Source organism: Ylistrum balloti, unplaced genomic scaffold (genome assembly GCF_031769215.1).
Source record: "Ylistrum balloti isolate Yb309-2 unplaced genomic scaffold, AGI_CSIRO_Ybal_v1 Utg370386, whole genome shotgun sequence".
NCBI lineage: Eukaryota > Metazoa > Mollusca > Bivalvia > Pectinida > Pectinidae > Ylistrum > Ylistrum balloti.
In genome coordinates, this window is record NW_026782268.1 from 1,450,993 (window position 1) to 1,473,617 (window position 22,625).

At 34.4% G+C, this 22,625-nt stretch overlaps 2 protein-coding genes across 2 annotated transcripts; one reads left to right on the plus strand and one right to left on the minus strand.

Annotated features, from left to right (window-relative positions):
* Positions 1–815: 815 nt before the first annotated feature.
* On the minus strand, positions 816–10,892 carry LOC132554201 (dnaJ homolog subfamily C member 25 homolog). Its single transcript, XM_060218506.1, has 11 exons — positions 10,787–10,892; positions 9,552–9,583; positions 9,162–9,227; positions 7,670–7,723; positions 7,036–7,090; positions 5,963–6,069; positions 5,067–5,207; positions 4,656–4,720; positions 3,181–3,376; positions 2,821–2,886; positions 816–1,011 (listed from the first exon to the last, which is right to left on the minus strand). Exons 1-11 carry the CDS (start codon positions 10,890–10,892, stop codon positions 889–891), a joined length of 1,011 nt encoding a protein of 336 aa, XP_060074489.1. The 3' UTR covers positions 816–888.
* An 8,923-nt stretch (positions 10,893–19,815) lies between these two features.
* LOC132554158 (uncharacterized) lies at positions 19,816–22,265 on the plus strand. Its single transcript, XM_060218460.1, has 3 exons — positions 19,816–19,873; positions 20,949–21,083; positions 22,039–22,265. Exons 1-3 carry the CDS (start codon positions 19,816–19,818, stop codon positions 22,263–22,265), a joined length of 420 nt encoding a protein of 139 aa, XP_060074443.1.
* Positions 22,266–22,625: the final 360 nt, after the last annotated feature.

A 22,625-nucleotide genomic window follows, 5' to 3' on the forward strand; every position in this document is an offset into this window, starting at 1 on the left:
AACAGGTGCTATTCACTTTTATGTCTTTTGTACAATCTTCATTTAAAAGATACCATATAAATCTAGTTTTTCTCGTAAAGGTCTTCTCTTTGTCAAGGTATCCCATTATCTGATCTTATATTTACTAATAAAGAACGACCAATCACTGCTTAGCTGACAAATGATAATATATGCATGTAATCACCACATCTGGCTGCGCTGACACAACCTTCAATAGAAATGTCATTTATGCTCCAATTATTGTTATACCAGCAAATTCTCTCAGAAACTAATCCAATATTTTTCCAATCCAAACAATTGTTCTTTGGTCAAGTGTATATATACTAGGGTTGTGAAATTGCAAAATACATTATGTTTCAGAAAATCACATTCAGGTTCTTCTCCAAGAGAATTATTCAGAAAATTTACTATACTATAATGATTTCAAAATTTACTCTAAAACCCCATGTGATTTTTGCACCTGTCCTTTGTGGAGGTATTTTTTGGGGCTGAAATTTGAACAAAAATTTTCTGTCCTTAATTTTTTGGGAGAAAAAAAAAATGACAAACACAATATTAAGGTCCTGAAAATTGATCTGCAATTACAAGATATCAATTATCTTACATATTTACATATAATTTAGTAAATACTGAAATGTGATTTTATGAATACTAAATGTATTATTATTTTTTTTTAAACCGATAAATGTTCCCTTTTATTGAATGATAACATTTCAGCATGTATCATATCAACTTCACATTGAAAAAGCATACTGAATCATGCTATGCTGTAAGGCTCAAAAGACTTGATAATGAAATAAAAAAATGTAAATCTGTAACGGTGATTGATTTTTTTAATTTGGTATAGCTGTATCCACTAATTAGATGTGTGACAAGACTAGACATATGTTACTCTGGACCAAATGACATTTGTCCTGGTCCTCCTTTCTTCATGTAACGACGATAACTTTTATATCTAGCACTTTCTGCCATTTTAATTTTCATTTCATCTTCCTTTTCTTTTTTCCACACCTAAAAAAAAAAAAAAAAAAAAATGATATCTACAATTCAGGAAGTGGATGCAAAACAGATAAAACTTACTGACTTATCTCAAAACTTTCATGACCAGGCATTGAATTTTTTAACAAGAGGCCCATGGGCCTTAACGGTCATCTGACAAAAAGCAAGCCAAACCTAGAAAGTGGGTTGAGGTCATTCATTTGAACAAACTTGGTAGCCTCTCCTCCAAGCATCTTACAGGCCCAATATCAGCACTCATGGACTTTTGCTTGTTGAGAAGAAGTCGTTTGTATATTTTAACATATTTGACCCCTGTGACCTTGAAAGTGGGTTGAGGTCATTCATTTGAATAAACTAGGTAGCCTTTCCTCCCAGCATGCTACAGACCCAATATCGGCACTCATAGACTTTTGCTTATTGAGATGAAGTCCTTTGTATATTTTAACATATTTGACCCCTGTGACCTTGAAAGTGGGCCAAGGTCATTCATTTGAACAAACTTTGTAGGGCTCCATGCCAGCATGCTATGGGCCAAGTATTAGCCCCCTAGGCCTTCTAGTATTTGAGAAGAAGTTATTTAAAGATTTTGACATATTTGACCCCTGCGACCTTGAAAGTTGTTCAAGGTCATTCATTTAAATAAACTTGGTAACCTTTCCTCCCAGCATGCTACAGACCCAATATCGGCACTCATAGACTTTTGCTTATTGAGATGAAGTCCTTTGTATATTTTAACATATTTGACCCCTGTGACCTTGAAAGTGGGCCAAGGTCATTCATTTGAACAAACTTTGTAGGGCTCCATGCCAGCATGCTATGGGCCAAGTATTAGCCCCCTAGGCCTTCTAGTATTTGAGAAGAAGTTATTTAAAGATTTTGACATATTTGACCCCTGCGACCTTGAAAGTTGTTCAAGGTCATTCATTTAAATAAACTTGGTAACCTTTCCTCCCAGCATGCTACAGACCCAATATCGGCACTCATAGACTTTTGCTTATTGAGATGAAGTCCTTTGTATATTTTAACATATTTGACCCCTGTGACCTTGAAAGTGGGCCAAGGTCATTCATTTGAACAAACTTTGTAGGGCTCCATGCCAGCATGCTATGGGCCAAGTATTATATATATTTGAGAAGAAGTTATTTAAAGATTTTGACATATTTGACCCCTGTGACCTTGAAAGTTGTTCAAGGTCATTCATTTAAACAAACTTGATAGCCCTTCATCCCAGCATGCCACAGGCACAATATCAGCAATCTGAGCCTTTTGGTTATTGAGAAGAAGTTGTTTAAAGATTTTAACATATTTGACCCCTGTGACCTTTAAAGTGGGTCAAGGTCATTCATTTGTACAAACTTGGTAGAGCTCCATGCCAGTATCCTCTGTGCCAAGTATTAGCCCCCTAGACCTTCTAGTATTTGAGAAGAAGTCGTTTGAATGAAAAGTTTACGGACGGCGCACGGCGGACGGCGGACGGCGCACGGCGGACGACGACGGACGAAGCATGATGACTATAGGTCATCGGACCCTTCGGGTCCAGATGACCTAAAAATGAATTCAAAATTGTACTACATTTACAAATCTTTGGCCACGGATTACAATGTTTTAATCAGGGCCGTTAAATCTCAGAAATATGTTTGGACACTGAAAGCGTTCTAACTGCAGATACAAATGAGATAAGTCTGATGAAATTGTAAAATTTACAGGTATTAAAAAACAGATTGTTACAGAATACTTCATAAAAACTAAAGTTACATTGATGCATTACATTAAATGGCCAGGTATTGTCAACATGACAAAACTTTTATAACAAATACACACCAGAAATTTTTCCTTTATCCAAAGTTCTTGTAGTAAATAATCTTCTTTTTCATGGTCTTGTAAAGCCTGATATAAAAGGTCACAGATGATACAACAATCAAGACATATCATTATTTACACATCAACAGGATTTCTAAAAATCTAAAATAATGTCATTTGGTGTTCAAATGTATACTAAAACAGAACAGATGACGATGTTTATCACATTATATATATAATTTAGGAATAACCATGTTATCTATTAACTATAAAAGATAAGAAGTCTTCAACGACTACTGTAGTGTAATACATTATCTTAATATCAGATTACTTACATCACAATTTTAGTCTTGTGTCATAGGTATGTTTTTAAATACTTACATCAAATTGTCCTTGACTAACTTTCAAGTTTCTTCGAATGAGGTAGTATTTAGCTGCCAGATCATATTCCTCCTTTTTAATTCTGTATCGCCATGTCCAATCGACACAGGACACAACATACTTGTACAGGGTGTATGGAAGCAGGAGTATTTGTAGCCATAGTACATCGTAAATAGTCGGTTTCTGATATGCACCCCTGGCAATGATAAAAAATACCTAAATGACACCCACTGTTACAAGCCTACTACAAAAATCAACTGAACTTTTTTTTTCATTTTCTGGAAAATTGAAACACAGCTTAGCTTCGGAAATATCAAAATCATCAGCATTTCCATTTAATGTTTAAATATTTCAACTTTACATATCAAATTTTTACATCTGTTCAAAATATTGTTTACCTTCATTGCTTCAGATGATATTGATTATCCAATTTTAACAAGTCTAAAATACATGTATCGATAATTTAGAATGGGTACATCAGGTCTAAACACAAAGAAGTGTGGTACAAAACAATATTCAAACACAAAGAAGTGGTACAAAACAATATTCAAACACAAAGAAGTGTGGTGCAAAACAATATTCAAACACAAAGAAGTGTGGTACAAAACAATATTCAAACACAAAGAAGTGTGGTACAAAACAATATTCAAACACAAAGTAGTGTGGTACAAAACAATATTCAAACACAAAGAAGTGGTACAAAACAATATTCAAACACAAATAAGTGTGGTACAAAACAATATTCAAACACAAAGAAGTGTGGTACAAACAATATTCAAACACAAAGAAGTGTGGTACAAAACAAGAGATCCCAGAGGGATCTTGGCGCCCACCATTTGAGGATCTGTTTTCAGTTCTTGAAGATTTTTTTTTGTTTGTTACAGGTGTTGTAAATGTTCATGAACTGGTCTTCATTGAATGTACTCAATGATGGCAAAAGATATTTTTATTAAGCACCTATTAGCAAATATCATTTGAAAAAGATCCCAAAGTATTATTAGATAGCAGTCAGTTACAGGTGGATAATGGACAATATGCTTGTGCTGTATTACTGTCGACATCCAAAATGGCTGCCTGTGGGCCACCTTGATTTCAAATCAGTCCAAAAAAGGTACAATGCACAACTAGGGACCAAGGGAAACCAATATCTATGAAATATCAGAAGGATCCATCCTGGACTTCCTCAGATATAGCAGTAACAAGATTTTACTCTCAAAATCCAAGATGGCTGCCTGTACAAAACAATATTCTATTCTCCACATGTGTAGCACAGAACTATCTGCATTGTTTTTTTTTTCATTTATTTTCAAAAATAATTTTTTTCTTTTCGAATAATAAAAAACAGCAAATAAAAAATGATACCTCTTTAGACAAATTAGATCTGGATTGTTTCTCCTAAATTTCAACACATTATCTAATACTTAAAAATATGTCAATCCTAATATTTTTTTTGTCACTGAAAATAGCAAACATACCTAATGTCCATTTTCTCTTCTATAACTTTTCTAATAACAGCTTCTTCCTCCTCTCGTATCTGTTCCTGTAAGAGAAAAACACAGTTTTATAATCTTATCATTTCTCAAGACACCTCAATCAATACATTTACACAGTAACATTCACTTTACAAGATACTACTTTTCAAAACACATCACAAAAGTGAACACCCGCAGAAACTTGTGTATATGTTTAATCAGTACATCAGGATTTCAAGAATTTAGAAACAAAAAATACTGCTCTAAAGCTCATTTCCCTTCATATTAAGAAACTTTATAACTAATTAAAATTATTTTTTAATTTCATCTTTTAATTTTGATGTTGATAGTGGAAAAAACAAATCTGACTTGTAAATACTGAGTACATTATCGTCCAGCATTAAACTTTCTTACCTTATTTCTCCGATCCTTCTTTTTGTTCGTACTATTAAAAAGTTTTTCTTGTTTAATAATTTCCTGAGCTCTGAACCTGTATTTTGGTTCCTTACTTAGATATGTGATAGCAGTGTTGTAGTTATTCCACGCAGCCCAATACTGAAACAATAATAAGTTAGAAAGTCACATTAAACAGACTGTGCTGAGAGGAAGACATTTTCTGGTATTCCTTAGGTTGTCCTTGCAGCGACTGGTAGCTACCTCACTGAACAACATATGGGAGGCCTGCCACATGTCATCCAGAGCAACAGAGGGCAAAATGTTTTAGATAGATTAAGAAACAACCATATCAGCTTCCTGAGAATTACTAACTGCTCTTGGAAGGCAGCTTCAAACCATGCACCTCAGGTCTGCATTTGAGTTTGCAAAGCATAAGGTTGTAACCAACAATGGCTATAAAACACTGGATCTGAGGGAATCAAATAAAATCTGGAATATATCAACTATTAGGGTATCGCCAAACAAATCTTTGCTGGGGGACAGAAACAGTTTTTCAACTTAATGCATTTAGGAAAAAATCAATTTTTGGTTATTGACTAAGCGTTTCAACTAATCATCCATTGAAAGTTGTCGCCAAACATCTTAAGAAATCGTAAAGGGTATTCACAATTAACATAACTACGTTGAACTGAGCAGCTTTTCCTAACTTATTAATTGACACTGTAAAACATTTGTTAATCTAAATACAAATTGAATTGAAGCATTGAACATGTTGTTTGAGAGTCTCTAGTGAATTTTTAAAGCAAATTTGATATTTCGTAACGTTTGATTTTCAGAAACTTGGGGAGTGAAAAGATTCTTGAAAACAACAGAAAGATGAATAGGAATCCACACAAGAATCGTTCGGTTTTTACCTGGATTAAAGATATGATGGAAATTGTGACAACCACAACAATACGAGGATCAACTTTAGGAGCATACCGACGTCTGTAGTAGTTATAATAGTTAGCGAGATACTCATCTGAAACAAACAAAATACACAATGTCAATATGTCGAAGTTCTCTTACTCTTACTATCATCTTAAAATTCTTGACCCCCGATCAGCACAGAGGTTGTCATAAAGCCCAACAAATGATTCTCAATATGCGGATAGAATCATGAATGTTCAAATTATTCCATGCATGAAGTGGTTGACAAAGCCATGGTGTTGATTCAATTATCATTTACAATAGACAAACTGATTCAGCCTTTCATCATTTCTATGCTGATATTTATCTTTTCACATACATGCTTTTTCTAAAATGGTAGATAATGATAAATGCTAAATTGAATCATATAACAGGTCGATATTTACGATAAAGGATAATACTGTAACACTGTAAAAACTTTAATCACAAAGAAAAGCTCCATATCAATGAGCAACTTGGGAGCATATACGTGCATCTTAGTAAGAAGATTAAGAGTTATGTCCCTTTAGAAGTAATCATTTTGACACAGTGCAAATCCTGAATAACAGCTGTGGTAAAGAGTATGGTCAGTAATGCATATGAATGGTAATATGTTGTTGTGAGACAATGCACAACTTAGTCAAAAGCTTGCGAGTTTAACCTCTGGAGTTCATGTTTATTTTTCTAACAGTTTCAAATGAATATAATTTTTATCAAATACAGCGATAAGGTTACATGAAACACATCAAACTAAATAACTTTGAAACATTTCTTAATATATTCATATCTATTATACATGTACTTTTATCTTTACAGTATAAAAACATACAATATAGATAAAATGTTTTGAATTTCAAAATATCAAAAATAACATTTCTGATAATCATGTTGTATAGATCAACTCAAAGTTTTCAGCAGGTTGTGAAAATAGACAATCATGTATTCTTTAAAAAAAAGTTTGCAAAAAAAAAAAAAAAAAAAAAAACAACAAACAAAATGTACACTAGATTGAAACATTTAGTTACAAATAGATATTTACCTGGATGATCCAACATATAATCATAATCTGTTCTTTGTTCTTCATCTCGTAAAATCTAGAAATTGATTCGTAAAAAATCAAGATTATTATCGTTAATCAAAATATTTCCTGAAAACTGTTTGCCTGTACAATAATCATACCATACCAGCTGTGTAAGATTTCTAGGGGTACACTTTGAGTAAATGTTCCATACAATTCAGCCGATCAAATTGGGTACTTCAGAGCTTCACATTTGAAAAGCCTATCACATCTTTAACAAAGGTTAAGGACCATGGAAATTTGTTAATGCTGGCACACTGCTATTTAAAGAGGTTTTCGCTAAAAAAATACTGCATGAATTTAAAATTGGAAAATTATTGTATATTTCATTAAGTATTTCATGTGAACTTCTAGCAAAGTGAAAAAAAAGTAATAAAATGTATTTACATAAATATAAATTTTTTTATGTTTGTAGGAGATATAAGAATATATCACTGAATCGCCGGAAAAAATTACCTCTGTTGAAAATAAAACAAAACTTTGAAGTAAAAAGTTCAATATTACAGTCTTCTTTTATTTCTATTTAACCCAAAATAAGGATTAATTAATATGTAATTAAAACTAAGTAATTAGTATATTTTGACATCATACTTACCTCATATGCATTGGCTATTTTTGTAAACATTTTTTCTGCTTCTTCCTTTTTTGCCTGTCAATGAAAAATCCCATCAAATCTTAATATTTAATCAATGTTATAGACCAATTATTGAAAAGATAATAATTGTGCTTTGATCCAAAGATGTGTTGATTGACATTGTTATCATGGATGAATCTACCCATTGTGGAAGGAAAAAAATTCTTTACTTTTTTTAAAAATGGAAGGATTTTGGAAGCCCTATTGATAACAATTCAAAAGAGGGAGAAGATGTAAATTATATGTATCCATGAAGTTTACATTTATACAAAAAATAAAAATGACAAGGTTAGATTGATATTTCGTTCATTTTTTTTTCTATAAAGTTTTCCCTATATTTGAGAAATTTTCCAGTGTTTTCAGTAAATTTCTCAATAGGAATTTGTTTATATTCAAAAGGGAAAACACACAGCATTTTCTGGTAGTAAAATTTGTCTAAATTTATTTCTGTATATAACCCTGATGCAGGGTTTTCCATAAGAGCCGTTTGCTGGCCAATTTGACCAGCTACTTTGATCATTTGGCCGCCTACACCAATCCAGTTCTGTAATAATGTTCTGTGCACGACTTCACGTACATGGCAAGCCACCCCCACCTTGCCGTGTTGTGGCTCGGTCGGCTGGCTTTGCCAGCCTCCTACTTTCACTACACAGCCTACTACTAACAAAATTATGGAAAACCCTGCTGATGGAAAGCAAGCCAGCTGCCTTACATAGAGAAGGACCGCTTACACTGTCACTGTTGTATACATGATGAGAGAACATTACAACAGCATGTACCCATCTGTACATGTAACCTAAATCCTTACCATACAACAAATCATTGACTCTGTTAAAGGCTACAGACAGCTAATTATGTGAGGAACATGTAAAACTTTATAACAAATAACAAATAAAAAATCACTCCTGAGTCATGTAGACAGAAAAATACCATCCCTTTGTTTTATAACAGGACTTTTAAAGGTCAGTAACAAATATTTCAACCTTACATGGAATGTGTTTCCTGATAGTGTAATATACAACTTCTAAGTTCCAGTTAACAAGTTTTTATGGACCAGGGAAAGGCTGAAAGCAACTCAAATGCTGTTTTATAAATCAGAAATGTTGGTACTGTTATCACAAATAAAGTATTGAACATGTATCTTCATTTCTTACAAATAAAATTGAAATACACCTAATTGTATAGTAGTAAGAAGATTGTGAAGATTGTCAAAAATAAAACATGAACCACACATGATGGAAATCAATAAAATTTTAATATCAGTTGTTTCATACTTTAAAAACTTTTAATGATGCTAAATAGAAATCAAATTTAAAAAGTGTTGAGGGTCATATTTAGGAAAGACTTAATCTGCTGCAACAAATTAATAGCAAAGGGATCAAAGCTGAAGAAGATAACTGCTATGATTTGATAATCAATTTGATAACTTAACTGACATCGGCGAATTCCTTACCTTTGTCTTGTGCATGTCTGGATGCCATTTTCGTGCTAATCTTCTGTAGGCTTTTGTTATGTCTGCCTAACAACATCAAAAAAGAAGGAGGTACACAGCATAAAAATACAAGTATAAGTCATTTTCATTACATATAGCATCCATCTTTCAAGCTACAGAAATATCAATTCAAATATAAAAATAACAATGATAAATTTATTATATCTGAGAAATCTATTTACATGTTTGTAACATCTTTCAAGCTACAAAAATATCAATTCAATTATAAAAATAACAATGATAAATTTATTATATCTGAGAAATCTATTTAAATGTTTGTAACCAAATTTTTTTCAGAATTGGCATCTTATTATTGAAAACATTAAAACAAGTTTGGCATCAATTGCTCACCTTTGTAGAATCTCTATCAACATTTTCAAGTACTGAAACAGAGTAACAGTAAATACACCATCACTGTTTATTTTGAACATTGCATCATATAACTGTGGAGTTTTTTCTTCATTTATTTTTTATCATTTTTTCTTCATAGTTATAAATAGTAGCAACAACTTTAAATGAATATTAGTTTTCCCATGAAATAAGAATCTCTACATGTATTTTGCTTTTCTATAATTTAAAACTTAGAAGTTAGATAACAAACATTAAAAATCAGAATTGCTTGAATACGTAAATACATGTGCAGAAGGGATGGATTTTATACACCCAGTCATCCATATTAGCAAAACTGTTTAATTCTCGTATTGATGCTCTTAAAGAATTTTCAGACCCCTCAAGTATCAATGAGATATCATAAGCATATTGTGGCAACAAAATAGGACAATTTTCAACCTCAATACCCTATATGTTTCTAATATTTCTTACTTTAATGGCCAAAATTCGGCCCATAGAATGAATAAATATGGTGCAATTGGGTCCCCCTGTCTACAGGCCCTCTTTATATTAAAGAATGAAGATAAGTATAAATCTTTCTAACAATCAATTCTTAAATATGGTGCAATTGGGTCCCCCTGTCTACAGGCCCTCTTTATATTAAAGAATGAAGATAAGTATAAATCTTTCTAACAATCAGTTCTTACGATTGGCTCTGTCCCACACGTGGGTATAATATTGTTGAAATGTTCTAAAACTGTGTTTAACAGAAATACAAAATAGTAACATAGCGTTATTTATTACTGGTATTAAATTAATGTAATTTTATCTTATAGAAACAACACAAGATTGGTAATGTAATATAAGATTAATAAGAGTTATGTACCTTGTTTGCAATTGCGTATGCGTGTTTAAGTATTAGCGTGCAATTGTATTTATTTATATTTGTTACAAGTCATTAGATTGTTATGACACTACGATCGTATTAATAAAGTCTGGCACCTGAACTCATTAAATGGCTGTGTTATTACGCATAAAACATCGCCGGTTACATATATATATATATAATAAGTGCATGGTAAACAATATCAGCGGTAACATGGATAACAATGTAACATATTTTTTGTGTAGAACCGTTAGGAATTTCTGAAATGTTATACGTGGACTGTATGCAGATGAGGATTGTGTTCATTTCCAAAACTACGATGTTATAACAATTTATCTATACACGGAGAAATCAATTAGGATAAACTTACTTTCATAACAATTTTCAAGACCACAGTATAAGCCTTCTATCATCGCAATCGCTTGTGGAAGAAAACACATAAACACTACCAAACCGCTCTTGATGCCCGGTGCCATTTTGGAAATTTGACACAACAGAAAGAAAGATACGGAAATGTCGGATATTAATAATCGGACTTGAAGCGGTGATTTCATTTCCAATCAGTGCCAAAATATCTCATTTAAGTTATATGTTAAGAAATATGCTTGATGTTCTGTGATTTATTAATTATTTTTTATATTTATTTTGATTTTTCACATTCCACATTTTTCAAACATACGAAAAATATAAAAACACAATTAAGAAGAACACCTTCTCATAAAAAAGAGTTCCTCTGATATTCCAACATCCTCGGGTTTGACCCATAGCCCTTAAGATTCTATACATTCGGAACACTGTGATCAAACTGGCGCGATCTAAGTTGGTAAAAGTTAAATAATCTGTTGTTGGGGATAACACGTCCGTAAATATTACTGTTTAATTTTTTCTTCGCACAGTTTGGCCAAGTAATCCCCTGATTAATTTTGCATGGTGAAGAAATTTGTATGACATCGACTAAAATGTCCTAACCAAGTGTAAAACACAGGGACTGTTTACATTGGGATTGTTTTTTTTAAACTGAAGTGCCAGATCCCAGACGCCCGTAAGTTAAACCGTAGTGCCCAGCAGGGAATGAGTGCAAGACTATTTCACGCCCAGCAATTCATAAGAGTACTTGTCTGTACTAGTATTTTTTGTATTGTTCTGTTAATACCCTTGTAATGTATTATAAAAAGTAAACATGTAATTTGTCTTATGATTGAATGGAAAATGAGTTCTTAATAAGTATTTTTCTTGGCTGAAAAAATCGTGCATTCTAACATCCAAACCGTGCTCTTGCTTTCCCAGGTATGTATAATGTCTCGTGTGGGAGAGCAAGGCCAGATCAGAGGAAATTTGAGCTTTGCTAACCCAAAGACCAGACGCTTCATATGATTTTTAGATGGGGTTTCAAAGTATCTTGTGGGTAGCTACGGAATGTTTGTCTTAATGCAGAGTTAGAGTAAGGTGATGCACATTGGTCATGACATAACTGTAACAACACATTTACTTATTCCTAGATATGTGCTCTATTTGAAAGAAGATCATCTTTTGAAAACCAGTTTTGCCTTTTCGTTCATAATGCCCATAATCTTGTTTCCTGCACATATACCATTTGAAACTTTTCTAATGTACTACTTACATCCATATAAAAATACTCCATGCAACCCATCCTTGATACTTCAGGGTTTGAACGAGAAGTTTTGATTTCTGCACCCTTGGAATCAATGGCAAAACTGAAATCATAGGCGAAGTAATTTAATTGGTCAGTAGCAGGTTTTAGGAGGAAAAAACTTACATATCACAGGCTGATGCACTCCTTTGAAGATTATGAAGAAGCAACACCTGACTTGGAGATTCGTTTGATGTACCTCAAACAGTGTAGTCTTCTTGTCACATCAAAAAGATGCAACACATGAAACCTTCAATTTTGTCATGAAATGTTAGGTGTACGGAGTGTCCAGGGCTCTCACACCCTATTTTGGGACTGGGGCACGGGGCCCTTTGAATTGGGAAAAATAATGGTGTTTTCCTTAGAATTGGGAAGGCTTGGGGTCTAAATTGGGAAAAAAAAGATATTATTTAGCATTGGGAATGGGACGGAATATCGGTGTCATAGTTAGTGTTACTACCATCCTGTATCCCCCACTTTTTTATACTAGGTCAATGAATGGTGAACCAACCGAATATTTTCTAAAGGTATGACAGCTATTGTGAGGGTAACATTTAATATGTAAGCCAGCTTCAAATGTATCATATAACAAGTTTATTACGTAATGTAGCATAAACTAATCATTCTTGTATTAAAATTTCAGATGATTGCCATGTCTAGATCTGCCGCTACAAAACGATGTCCCATGTTCTGTCCTCGAGCATGCACGATGCTGCATCATCCACTTCTCATTGCTCTCATCAACACTAACACAACAGAGAATGGTGAAACATCCTTCACTGCACTCGAAGCCACCATTTCTCGTTATATCAAGGTTGGCTATCAGAAATATCCTAATAATTTCACATAACCTCAAGTTAAGCAGATTCAATTCAAGTATATTATTATTATTATTGAAAAACTATTTTGGTAAAGTTTGGAATGAATAACTCTCAAAAAAAATTATTGATATGTAACAGAGGTCATTATTTATTTCAATGTCTCTGCTTTAGGAATCGAACCCTGGACCCCTGGCTTACTAGTCTGTCGCTCAACCAATTGAGCTAAAGAGAAGTTAGCTGAGTGGTATATTGCGACTAGTATTTTGCCAGGGTTACATACTCCCCCTCCAGGAAATAACTTGTCCTCAAGTTTCCAGGGGTTACAGCGATGCTGGTTGGGCATGGCTAAGTACTATTTCCAGGTCCCTACGTGGGCGCCAATGTAACAGAGGTCATTATTTATTTCAATGCCTCTGCTAGGAATAGAACCTGGGACCCCTGGCTTACTAGTCTGATGCTCAACCAATCGAGCTAAAGAGAAGTTCTCTCTAGCAGAGTGGTATATTAAGGCTAGTATTTTACCAGGGTTACAGGTATTTAAGGTTATTGTAGTTAACAAACTCACTCTATTTAACTCCCATACATTCGTGTTCAGCTAGAGTGATCAGCTGTGTGACAGGTTACCAGTAACTTAAACCGTTTAAATATGGGATTAATAAAATTTCAAGTATTATTTGTACCTGGCCAATTTTTAATTTACTGTTATAGAGTTTTTAAGATGACTGAGAGGCAACATCAAGATAAAACAATTTAATTTCTTAAGACTTTCCATGTCATTTTCCTATATTCTTTTTTTAAGCTTGGTAAATGGTCAATATGTGACAACATTAATGATCCAGAACCAGACTACAGATATCCCTTAATTCACTGGGCCGTGTCTTTAGGTAAGTAAACAAAGTTCTGCATTAGGTTAAAGACAAAAGTCAATTAAACAGGATCTGAAGATATTTCATCTTTATTAATGATGCCAAATTCTGGAAATGATGTGGCACGAATAGCAAATCATTGGAAATGTGTTAAAATGTGATAAACTGCAAGATGTGATCTTATAAAAACTTTAAGATAAGAATTTCGGAGTTGGATTACATTTTATTTCATAAGGAATAATAGGATTTTGGGGGTAGAATCACACAAAATAATTCCAATATGGAATTGAAAATTATTTCATATTATAATTTCAAGTTAAAAGAAATTCCCAACCCATTTTTTATACCCCATAGCTCAGGATGTCTTTAATATATCTGAATATTTTCTCATTGGAGAATCCTTGCAGAGAACAGATGTTATTAGTTTATTGTCTAAAAGATGAACTTTCACTTTGTGACTGAATTGTATGTTTGGTAGCTACATACATATATATATATATCATTTGATGCTTTACTTCACCCATTAAGATTGTAGAGATGAGGCATGTTTTGAATTTTCAATCACCAGTTTAATTAATAAAACATAATTATGCCCCCGCCATTTATGGCCGGGGGCATATAGCGTTGCCCATGTCCGTCCATCCCGTCCCGTCCCGTCCCAAATCAGTATATACCACCTAACAACTTCCTTCGGACCTTTCACTATTATTTCACATGGGGGGACGGGGGCATTCATGTCTTACAGACATTTTCTATTTATTTTTTTAAATGTTATTTTGGTTTTCATATCATATTTACTAGTTTTTTTTTTCTTTCTGGAAAATCTATACCTTAAAATCATCTTGTATTTTTATCAATTTATATATTTTAATAGACTTTAATTATGTTGGTTTGTGAAATTCCCAGGAAAAATTGCAGTAGCAAAGTGGCTTGTTCACCGAGACAAAGTGTGTGTCTTTGCCCGTAATTTCAACACCTATGATACAGCATTGCATTTGGCAGTAATTAGTCTACAGAAATCCTGTCAAAAAGAAGCTAGTAAAGTGTTTGGCCAGTTTGTGACCATTCTGGCAGGTGCTTTGGCTTGTCGTAACACTGATGGAGACACTCCTCTCCATCTCATCTGTCGCAGTCTTGTCTGCGAAAAACCAAAGGCAGAATATTACTCTGAATGTGCTTCCCATATTCTGAAGTTTGCAGCTTCAAGAGGTGGAGGTATGTTTTCAAATATTTATCTTATCTGATTATGAATGGTATTTTGAAATAGATATCAAATTCTTAAAAAAGTCACTGTAGACTGAAGAAAACATAGCTTGAAAGAAAACAATCTTAATGTGTCTGTGCGTAAGTATTCAAATATTTTATTTATAATGTTTATATACATGAGTGCATTATTACTCACTGTTATTGCTGTAGCGTTTCCTGCCACCCTTTGCAATTCACAAAACAATGAGGGGGACACACCAGTTCACATCCTGGCCCAGAAAGATCACACCTTGAGCATCATAAAAATTGTGATGGAGCTTGGTAAAGTGGACCTCAATATCAAGAATAGTAAGGTAAGGATGAATCCTGGGATACAGAAGCAAATGTTTATAAGCAAGTTTTCCATTAGTTTACCAAATGAATTTTTCAAAAGGACATCACATGTACTTGTTACCATTGCAATGGCAGTTTTTCCAGCCTCCGACATCTGGTGTCCATCAACTTAATTTCTCTGAAAGTCATTGCTATTTATGGATGACTGAGTGTATTTTGACCAAATTTGATAGAGCATCCTTGAGGCAAAGAGTGAAGGAATACCAATTAGGGCCAAATCGGGACATTTGTTCAATTTCTATAAATCATTCTTCTTTAGTAGGAATAACAGATTTAAGTGAAAAATCTGGTTTGAAGCATCCGTTTGTATAAATGATGGGCCTGACACCATTTTGGCAGAGAGCTTGGAGCTGAATAGGAGAAATAGTTGAAAAGCTTTCAATTTAGATACTCTTTTCTGGGATGATGGTATTTTAACCAAATTTGATCTGAAACATCCTATAGGAAAGTAGAAGTAGTTTTGTGTAATTGGTGGGTCAATTGTCAATGTAATTATGAAATATCTATCCAGGTATATTTTATGGTCCTAAGGAAATATGTTTATAAGTTATAAACTTGGTCAGCATGAGGATGGGAGCATAATCATACTGCAAATTAGCTTTTAGATAAAAGGGATTTGTATCTAGTCTTGACATAGGAAAGCAAGATTCCAGACTTATTCAATGTTTGGGTTTTGTTTTTGTAGAAACAGAATGCTCTTCAAGTTGCAATCGCCCACGGCCAAATGAAGACATCAGCATATCTACATAACTTAATGGAAAACGCCCCCAAAAAGCGAAACGGCTTAATTGTGTTTGCTTCACGCAATCAACAACTACTGGAGAACAGGAATGTTTCACGTAATCAACAACTACTGGAGAACAGGAAAAGGAAGAAAAAGGACAACTCTCCAGCGTCAAGTTGTAAAGTGACAAGTACAGAAGACAATACAGGAAAGCCTGAAAAAAAGACTGACCAGTGTATTAACGATGCCTCAGTCTCGGAGACAAGTGAAAATGAGGACGGGGCTGACAATGATAGCTCTCCAGCAGCTGAATTCGAGGACGGAACTGACAATGATAGCTCTCCAGCAGCTAAAGTCACATCAAACTCTCCTTCGTCAACTTCCAAAGATAGTAATCCTATAAGATCAGAGAACAACTTCAGTTTCATTGACAAATTAGTTTCATTCTTGCCAGACAAAAACCAAACAACCAAACTGCCAGGGGAGAATATACCTGATGTCTGTGCATCTTCACCTTCTGTCTCCTGGCCATCATCTTACCCTACCATGAGAACCTTTCTCGCAACTTCTTCTTCATCTTTATCTAATACTTCTGTGTCTTCCTCCATTCGTTCTTCTCCCTCACCTGCCTCCTCTAAACTGCCGCCCCACTCATCTGCCTCTTCTCAACCATCATCTCCAGCAGTTTTCTCTTCCGAACCGCCATTAAATTCAAATCCATCAACACCCTCTGCTTCAAACACTGTCGCAGAGAAATCTTTTGGCCCTTCATCAGCAAAAAGGAAGAAAGTGAAAGTGCTTGTTGTAAAAAAAGGTACATTTCCAACTAGTGCCATGGTGTTTACAGACCAGGTGCAGCTAAGTTCCAGAAATCCTCAAGTGACGAGTATTAATCATCAAACAAGAAGCAATAAACCTACCCAAAATAATACTGGGGACACCTTGGATTCCGAGCAGCTTGACGGTATCAAGGTAGTACTCACAATAATTTTTCATGGAAATAAAATGATTTGATAAGGCCATTAGGTCAAAGTTAACTCGGCTATCTGCCATCTTCGTGTTCATATACGTTAATGTGTTCTGGTATAAAATCTTACCCGCTTTTTTTAGGTTACCTGAGACTATGTCTCATGGTGACCTATTCTAATACCCTTAACTTTTTCGACTTCTTCTCAAAAACCTTGATCTAATTTCAGTGAAATTTTACAGAAACCTTCCCTGGCCTAAGATGAAGCAAAATTGATTGTGAATTATACAGTATCCACCCAACAGGGCCTGTTATGTATAGAAAAAATATAGTTCTGTAAAATTGTAATTTGGTGTTGACCTTCTCAAGTGTCAAGATATCTATTCTATAGGTAGTACAAATGTAACAGGAAGTGTTTTCTGTTAAGGTCTTGGGATGAGAATCAACAAAAGATACACTGTTGTGTGTACGTTAAAATCAATTCACTCACATGGTGAGACTTTGATATGGTTATCACTCAAAGTTGAAGGGTCAAAGTTCACAATTGCTCTTTAAGATTGGAATATATCTATGTGAATCATTATATACTTGTCCATCTGTCCTGTTCTACCATATTACATCCTGTTGGGCCCCATTCTGTATCAGTATTGCATCTTGAGAATCTGTGGACTGAGTTTGTTCATATTTTCCCTCATAGGATTGTAACATCAATATCTACACCTGATCAGATTCTGGTTTGCATAGGATCGAGTCTATCCATGACGTATGGCGATTTTCTAGTTACACTTGTATTATATTAAACTGTTTGAAATAAATCATAAGGAATTCATTTTTTTCACAGATTGAAAAGGACAGTGCGGAGGATGACTCGGTGAGAATGTGCCCGGATAGTAACACTGACAGGTCTGTTTCCCAATTCTAACTGTTATTTTTATATCTTATTCTTCACAAATTACAAAATTGGCAGAAGATAAACTGTGCTAAAAATTTACATTTTTTACAAAATTTTAATTTTGCAAAGTTCGGCTATTTAATCTTGGTTAAAGATCTGAGTTGTGTAGGTTGATTTCTACTTGCGACTGTTTGTGTGATAATCAGGATGTTCAGATCACAGCCATTCTTTGCTGTTGCGTATGTGTCCTTGGATGAGACACTTTCTCTCCACATTTTGTATTACTGGTATGTGATTGACCTCCTGTTGTTTAGAAAAGATGCCAACTGCTACTATAAGGAGACGATGCCTCTAAATGGCCTGACTGGCGATGACCAATAAACCCATCAATTAAGCTAACCAGTTGTTATCCTCAAGGTCATGGTCATATAGCCAGGGTCATGTATATCTCTTTATATGCAGGACAATAATGGTTAGATTTATGAATGTGAGTTATCAGGGCTCTTGATCTGCCAGATTTGGGGCCGAATTCCCAATGCAAAATAGTATCTTTTTTTCCCAATTCAGACCCCAAGTTTTCCCAATTCTAAGGAAAACACCATTATTTTTCCCAATTGTAAGGGCCCTGGGCCCCAGTCCCAAAATGGGGTGAAAGAGCCCTGGTTATTTTTGCCAACTTCAGTTGGTACCGCTTACTTTTTTTGTGCGAGTCCTAAATGATCTGATATTCATACATATACATGTACTATTCTCTATTTGCATTACAAGTCAAAGGCATTAGATGTAAAATTCTGCCTATTCATTATCCATTACCACTTAAAAAATCACTTTGCTAGTTCCAACAGGCAATGTCTTATTCATTCCTTTTGTCAATCATTAGATGATTATCGACAACTTCTGTAGCTCTAGCTTACTCAGAACAAATTATTTTATACATACATATGTGATGAGAATATTTTCTTCTGTAGCAATTCAGAGTTGATGATTAGCAGTGTGACATCCCTCTCTGGTCAAGAAACTCCAGACAGGAACGGCTCAGGTAAAACAATATCTTAAAACAGTTCTGTAAGCCAAGAAATCATGTTACATTAAAGATTGTGAAATTTTTGAGATGTCCAATTTTCCACCTTTTTTTTTCGCTCACCTAAGTGAAGGATTGGTAAGCTTATGTCATGGTGCAGCATCCGTCTGGTGTCTGTCAACTTTTTGCTAAAACTCTCAACAGGTCATGAACCTCTAAACAGACACTGACCAAATTTGGTCAGAAGCATTCTTTATGAAAGGGAAACCAAGTTATTATAAACATTGGTTCTCAGTCCCCAGAGTCTGAGGGGCAGGGTCCAAAAGTTTTTTACAATTTCTTTGCCTAAATTTGGTCTGAAGCGTTTTTGAGTGAAAGGAAATCAATCTTATACAGACGTCAGGTCTTGGCCCCCTGAGGCAGGAGGACCAGTGCCCATTAAGGGAAATAGAGCAAATTCTTTAAAATCCTACTCCTGTATGAATGAATGGATATTGTCCAAATTTGGTCTGAGGTATTCTTGGATAGAGGGAAATCAAAATGTAGGAGTAAGGGATGAGCCCAGTTGTGAAAATGCAAGTTCTTAAAAATCCTTCTTTACAAGGATATTGTCCAAGTTTGGTCTGAAGCAGTTTTTATGAGTTGTGAAATTGACTTCTGTTTGACCATAAGGCCATTACCAAATAGGGAAACTAGATCAGAAAGTGTTCATATTTGAAATTCTTTTAAATGACTGAATGGCTGAATTACCCAGGCGAGTGATGCAGGCCCCTTGGGTCATATGTTTTTTTTTGGGGGGGGGGGTAGAACGAATTATGTCTTGAAAGTAATAGTTGAGAGTAAATAAAAGTCTTATTCATGACTTCCATGAAAAATACATCCTATTTGCACCAGGCTTTTGATAAAATAAAAAAAGGTAACATTGAAATTTTTCACCTTACACAGTAACATGCTTAAATGAGAGGATAAGATAGTGATATCCGACTCATATCAGGAAATATAACAACCAGGTGAGGTGGTGTGTCACTGTGACCTACATTTTGACCTTTGACTTACATCTTGGGAACAAGTTTGTCAAGGCCTGTTTTCTCATACTGCTAGGAATGGGCGATACCATTGATTCAAATTATTGCTACTGCTTTCTAAAATTAGCGATATAACTGAATTCATTCATGGTTTACACCACCAAATGCAATTAAATGATGAAATGCTGTGCAATACATGCTGTCACTGGGTGTGATAGTATGATAGTAATACTGTGTATACTTGTATACATCCAGCACTGTAACACTGCTCCTTATTGGTCAAACATTCAATGTTAAGCATAATTTCACATCTGTTAGTCGACTGCAATTTGCAGAATTTTGTGTGTGTATAATCAAAAGGTTTGTTAACCTAATTCTGTACATGTAAGATGCATTTTTATCAAAGCATGAAACTGATATAAGATAATAATACAGATGAAATACCTACGGCCATGTAAGGTATTTGTGTTACTCTTTCATAGTTAATCCTTATAATTTATAGCTGGTAATTACACCGACCAAAATTTACAATTTTCTTTTAAAGCATTTTAGGAATAATTTAATGTAATGAAATTTCTTAATTTGGATGTAAAAAGGACTTCTTATACACACTGTCTCCCTATATTACATGAATGAATTTTGTTATCACATTAATGTACAGCAAAATATTGAAAATATCACCCTGCGAAGATGCATGTAACTGACTCTATAGAATCAAGGTAAACATTTGGTATATCAGGTTGAGAGATGCATTTAGGTGCAGTAGATATGGCAGCTTTTGATTAAATATTTCATAAAATTTTCTCCTGATTGTGACTGGATTCCATTGACTTGGTTAAATTTATATATAATGACTTATATAGGGGTTCATGTATCCTGTAAGAGTGGTTAGTTTTTTGTTTTAGTAAAATAAAGTATTCAGTATTTATCAAGAATGCTGAAAGTATGTTGTTGGTGTCTTTGAAGGGGGTCTTGGGAAAGCATTGATGGAGTACCTCAATATCTGTGGTAATGATCATCGTGCAGGCATTCTTGATGTTCTCAACAAAGACCGCAGTAGCTACCAAAAACAGAAGGAAGAACTCAACAATCAAATCAAAGGTCAGTAGACTGTCTCGAGATTGGGTTTTGACTATCAACTGGTCAAAGACGTATAAGGTTTATTTAAGACATACCGTCAGTATTTCTTCATTTATCCGTCTGTCAGCAGAAACAATATCTTACTACCTGTAACCCGTCCTAGTTGGATGGTGATACAGAGACAGGACCTTCACTAGTGAGTAGAAGTAAAGTTCTGTTTGAGATTCAAAATGGTTGCTGTGGCATCCATCTTGAAAATCTTGTATGTGGTCCCCTGATGTTCCTTGCTGGGGTTTTGATATGTGCTGCATTCAAGATGGCCACTTTGGCTGTCCTGCTGGAAATTATGTTATGCTACATAAGGTTTTATCATCTTATGAAATTTATGTATACTAAGTAGTTCAAAGATGGTCCTAACAGTAGATACATCTGAAATACATTATCTCCTGATAAAAACTACATCCTGACAGGACTTTTGTTTCCAATTGTTAGTTGTGTATGGTCCATAATTAAACTTTGAACACACTTAAAGTACTTGATGTTATTTGGTTTTCTAAACAGAAGTCATCCAGAGAGACAGGGCCTCCATTAATTATTTCCTCAACCCTCCAACTTAGTAATAAACGGAGGGGTGGTCGTCGTCTAGCCATTGCTTCTTTGGTGCACATGTACATGAGAGAGGTCTTTTGTTACTGAGTTATGTATGGTGCACAGTTCATCCTTTGTAAAATTTGGTCTTGTGCCACCTTCAAGATGGCCTCTTTCGTACATTACAAAATTCCAGTTATTCTAGCTCAATAGTTAATATATTAAACTCATATGATGAATCTTTGTCATCGTGTAATGTCTGCTTTGAATGAGAAAAAAACCCAACTTTTGGAATTAATGTATTTTTTATCTGAAAAATGTAATTGATAAGTTGGAAATGTTGACTTGTATAAATAAATAAAACATCATTACATGATTTTGGTGCCAGGTGTTGAAAAGGAGATCCAGGAGGCTGAATCAGAAATGGAAGAGAAGAACAATCGTCTTAAGGACATCCTTCTGGAAGTGGAACAGCTACAATATCGTGTGTTCAGTTTAGCCAAACAGTCAATGTGTAACAAACAGACTGTGAAGACACTGCAAGCAAGTGTTGGTGAGGTCAATCTCAAACTAACCTCTTGTGAGAAGGCCATAGTAGACATGTCCTGCACATAGTGGTCTGTTTCTTTATATTGTGTTGTAAATACAACATCAGACATCATGGAATCATAATTTATTGTACACATTGATGTAAATGTATGTTGTAAATACAACATCAGACATCATGGAATCATAATTTATTGTACACAGTGTTGTAAATGTATGTTGTAAATACAACATCAGATATCATGGAATCATGATACAGTGTACACTGTTGTAAATGTATGTTGTAAATATAACATCAGATATCATGGAATCATGATACAGTGTACACATTGATGTAAATGTATGTTGTAAATACAACATCAGATATCATGGAATTATGATACAGTGTACACTGTTGTAAATGTATGTTGTAAATATAACATCAGATAT

Excerpts from the sequence above, each read along its gene's own strand:
- LOC132554201 (XM_060218506.1), bottom strand. The coding sequence starts at position 10,892 with ATGGCACCGGGCATCAAGAGCGGTTTGGTAGTGTTTATGTGTTTTCTT. Across the intron at positions 3,377-4,655 it reads GAAGAGAAAATGGACATTAG|GGGTGCATATCAGAAACCGA; the intron begins GTATGTTTGCTA and ends TATCATTGCCAG. Across the intron at positions 1,012-2,820 it reads GGATAAAGGAAAAATTTCTG|GTGTGGAAAAAAGAAAAGGA; the intron begins GTGTGTATTTGT and ends TTTTTTTTTTAG.
- LOC132554158 (XM_060218460.1), top strand. The coding sequence starts at position 19,816 with ATGACTTCCATGAAAAATACATCCTATTTGCACCAGGCTTTTGATAAA. Across the intron at positions 19,874-20,948 it reads TTTTGATAAAATAAAAAAAG|GGGGTCTTGGGAAAGCATTG; the intron begins GTAACATTGAAA and ends GTGTCTTTGAAG. Across the intron at positions 21,084-22,038 it reads ACTCAACAATCAAATCAAAG|GTGTTGAAAAGGAGATCCAG; the intron begins GTCAGTAGACTG and ends TTTTGGTGCCAG.